At 40.6% G+C, this 3,141-nt stretch overlaps 1 protein-coding gene across 1 annotated transcript in view; it reads left to right on the forward strand.

The window, feature by feature from the left end:
- LOC107563936 (uncharacterized) overlaps nucleotides 1-3,141 on the forward strand; it is a 10,621-nt gene that overhangs the window by 701 nt on the left and 6,779 nt on the right. Inside the window, exons 2-4 of the mRNA XM_016248922.1 lie at nucleotides 855-994; nucleotides 2,435-2,753; nucleotides 2,953-3,096. Coding sequence (XP_016104408.1) covers nucleotides 2,556-2,753; nucleotides 2,953-3,096 — 342 coding nt within the window. The 5' untranslated portion in view covers nucleotides 855-994; nucleotides 2,435-2,555. The remainder of the gene's footprint in view (nucleotides 1-854; nucleotides 995-2,434; nucleotides 2,754-2,952; nucleotides 3,097-3,141) is intronic.

Genomic DNA, 3,141 nt, shown 5'->3' on the forward strand with positions numbered 1-3,141 from the left:
AGGAAAAAAAATGAACTTAAATGATTTTAGCAAATGGCTGCAATATAACAAAGAGTGAAAAATTTAAGGGGGTCTGAATACTTTCCGTACCCACTGTATATATATACACACACACACACACTAACAGTCAAAAGTTTGGGATCAGAACCATTTAATTGAGATGGATGGATGGATTTTTGTATGCACAGGGAGTCCGAAATCATATGATTCACACACAGATCTAATCTCACCATCATCTAGTCCATCTGGGATTGCATAAAGAGAAAAAAATGGAGAGAGACTAAATCCTGTGGCAACATCTCCAATACACTTGGAGAAATCTACCTGAAAATCTAAATAATAAAATCTAAAACAATAATAAAAAAAATGTATTCATGACATAATTTATTTACATTATTTTTGAAAGCATCCTCAATTTACAACATTTTTCACAAATGCATATACATTTTTCAATTTTTCGGCTTTGCAGGTTGATGCAAAAGTTCAAAGGTCTTGGAGATATTGGCACAGGATGTAGCCTGTCTCTTTAAAAAAAAAATTTTTTTTTGTCTCTTCATGTAATCCCTGTTGGACTCTGATGGTGAGATTAGATTTCTGTGTGGTCCATACTGTTTGTTGTTGGACTTCTTGCTGCCATTTTCTCCCTGGAAGAAGAGATGTTGTATGTTAGTGGGATGTTTTCCTGGAATTATTATTCATTGTAATAATTACAATTAATGGCCAAATGTAAGTTTGGACATGTAAAATAATTGTTTCTATTGGCAGACTAATACAAAAGATATAAATAACTAAATAAAAAATTGAACATGTCTAAGATTTGTGCACACTTCTGTACATATTCTGTCTATCTTTAGGCTCATTATAGGTGCCAGCACAATGTTTATGTCCGATCAGACACGGCTAATCAAAGACGGCTGTCAAAATATACATGCTGTGAGGCAAAACTGGTTTGCAATCTGGTGAAGACTACAGACAAAAGGGGAGGAACTAGTAGGTGAGTTAGAAATGTCAAGATGGGATAAAATAAGTGCTTTTGCCTGCTTTTTGTGTGATTTGTTTTTATTTTTCAGGAGCAATGATCCCCATATACCCACATACCCAACTTCTGGAAAAGTGCGTTTGTACAATGTACATAATCATAACATCTTTTTTGCGGAGGCACTGAGGCACAAGGATGTAGGGGTCAAGGCAATTGAAACCCTGACTCAGTTGTTTGAGGTTGGGCACAGCCCAGAGCTCTGGCTGTACTTAAAAGTGACCAGTTGGCTGAACATGGCAACAAATATGTATATGTCTCAGCCAACCGTGCCATTTGCAATGATCCCCATATACCCACTTACCCAACTTCTGTCCGTTTGTACAATGTACATAATCATAACATCTTTGTTGCGGAGGCACTGAGGCACAAGGATGTAGGGGTCAAGGTAATTGAAACCCTGACTCAGTTGTTTGAGGTTGGGCACAGCCCAACCTCAGCTCTGGCTGTACTTAAAAGTGACCTGTTGGCTGAGCATGGCAACAAATATGTATATGTCTCAGCCAACCGTGCCATTTGCCCAGACCTTCAGTTTTGCTACAGGTATGTGAAATTTTACTTGGTACAAATCAGTTGCTTTGACAGACTTATGTAGTCAAGACAATCAATTTCATTTGCAGACTGTATCAGAAGTTGAATAGCAAAGTGGGGAGGGAATGATAGCGGCTTTGGAAAGGCAGGTAGAATCCTACAATGCAGCCTGTAATGCGCCAAGCTTAAAATGTCTTCAGCAGGAACACCACTTGTAGCCATTTGTTGCCCGTTGATGAAACAAACACACAGTCTCTCCAATAGTGGAGGAATGTGTTTTATGGATTCATCTGGTAACATGGACCGGGAGAACTGCAGGGTGTTTCTCCTCCTCACACACACCTGTGCAGGTGGTCGTCCTCTTGGGATAGTGATAACCTAGTCAGAACATAAGAACACAATTCGTGAGGGACTGGAGCTGCTGAAGTCCTTATTGAAAAATGCTGCCTTTGGAGGGCGAGGTGAGGCAGGCCCTCATGTGTTTTTGACAGAGGACTCAAAGGCAGAGAAGGGAGCTATAGCACAGGTCTTTCCTGAAGCCGCACAAGTGCTCTGCATATTTCATCTTCTGCAAGCTGTGTGGAGGTGGTTGTGGAACAAAGAACACAAAGTTGAGATGAAGGACAGGCAGACACTGTTCAGCATAGTAAAAGACATGCTTTATGCCAGGGAGATGAGTACAGTTGAATTACTCTACCAGCAAGCCCTTGACAACCCTTTGACCACCAGGTAGAGAAAATAGTAGACAGGTAGAGGTAGCTTAAATATTTAGTAGTACTTCTGATGCGTTTACTCTCCAGAGGCCTATTCTGAGGGTTTTATTGTATTGTATTTATTCTTTACAGTTTCTTTTGTTACTAATTACAGATACAGGAAGTTCCTGACCTATCTACAGAGTCTTTACAGTCGACGTGAGAGTTGGACTCTCAGCTATAGGAGGGACTTGCCAACACGTGGCAACCAAACAAATAACTATGTGGAGGCTGCAATGCGTGTCTTGAAAGACAAAATACTTCAAAGGACAAAAGCATTCAACCTGCCTCAATTATTCAACCTTTTCATCACCCGACTAGAGATGTACTATAAAGCACGTGTGACAGACGTTGCACTTGGCCATTGGGAGGCATTCCACCGGTCAAGATTACTTGCTACACAAAGTAATATAAAAGCATCTGATATTTCTCAGGTAAAAAAATTGTTGGTTAATTAATGCTGTCCCTCTCTTTACTGCTGGGATGCTTAGTTGAGTAACAAGATCACTGTGCATCTCGATTCTCACAAAGATGTGTTCTGTGTCCTAGTGTCCTTCCAAGTCCGTTCTGTGCATTCCTATAATTGAGAAACATCCAGTATGTCTGTATTTTTTGTCTTTATGTCACTGTTAGGTTGGAGAAAAGAAATTTCAGGTGAGATCGTCCACATCAGGGCACACCTATACAGTGGACATGGAGTTGGAGCTCTGCACTTGTCCAGTTGGCCATAGTGGGGCACCATGCAAACACCAGGCAGCAGTAGTGCAAAATTACAACATCACCTCCATCAACTTTCTCCCCACAACAGCTGAAATGAGGGCT

The sequence above is a fragment of the Sinocyclocheilus grahami genome, unplaced genomic scaffold, assembly GCF_001515645.1.
Source record: "Sinocyclocheilus grahami isolate Dianchi unplaced genomic scaffold, SAMN03320097.WGS_v1.1 scaffold899.1, whole genome shotgun sequence".
Classification (NCBI taxonomy): Eukaryota; Metazoa; Chordata; class Actinopteri; order Cypriniformes; family Cyprinidae; genus Sinocyclocheilus; species Sinocyclocheilus grahami.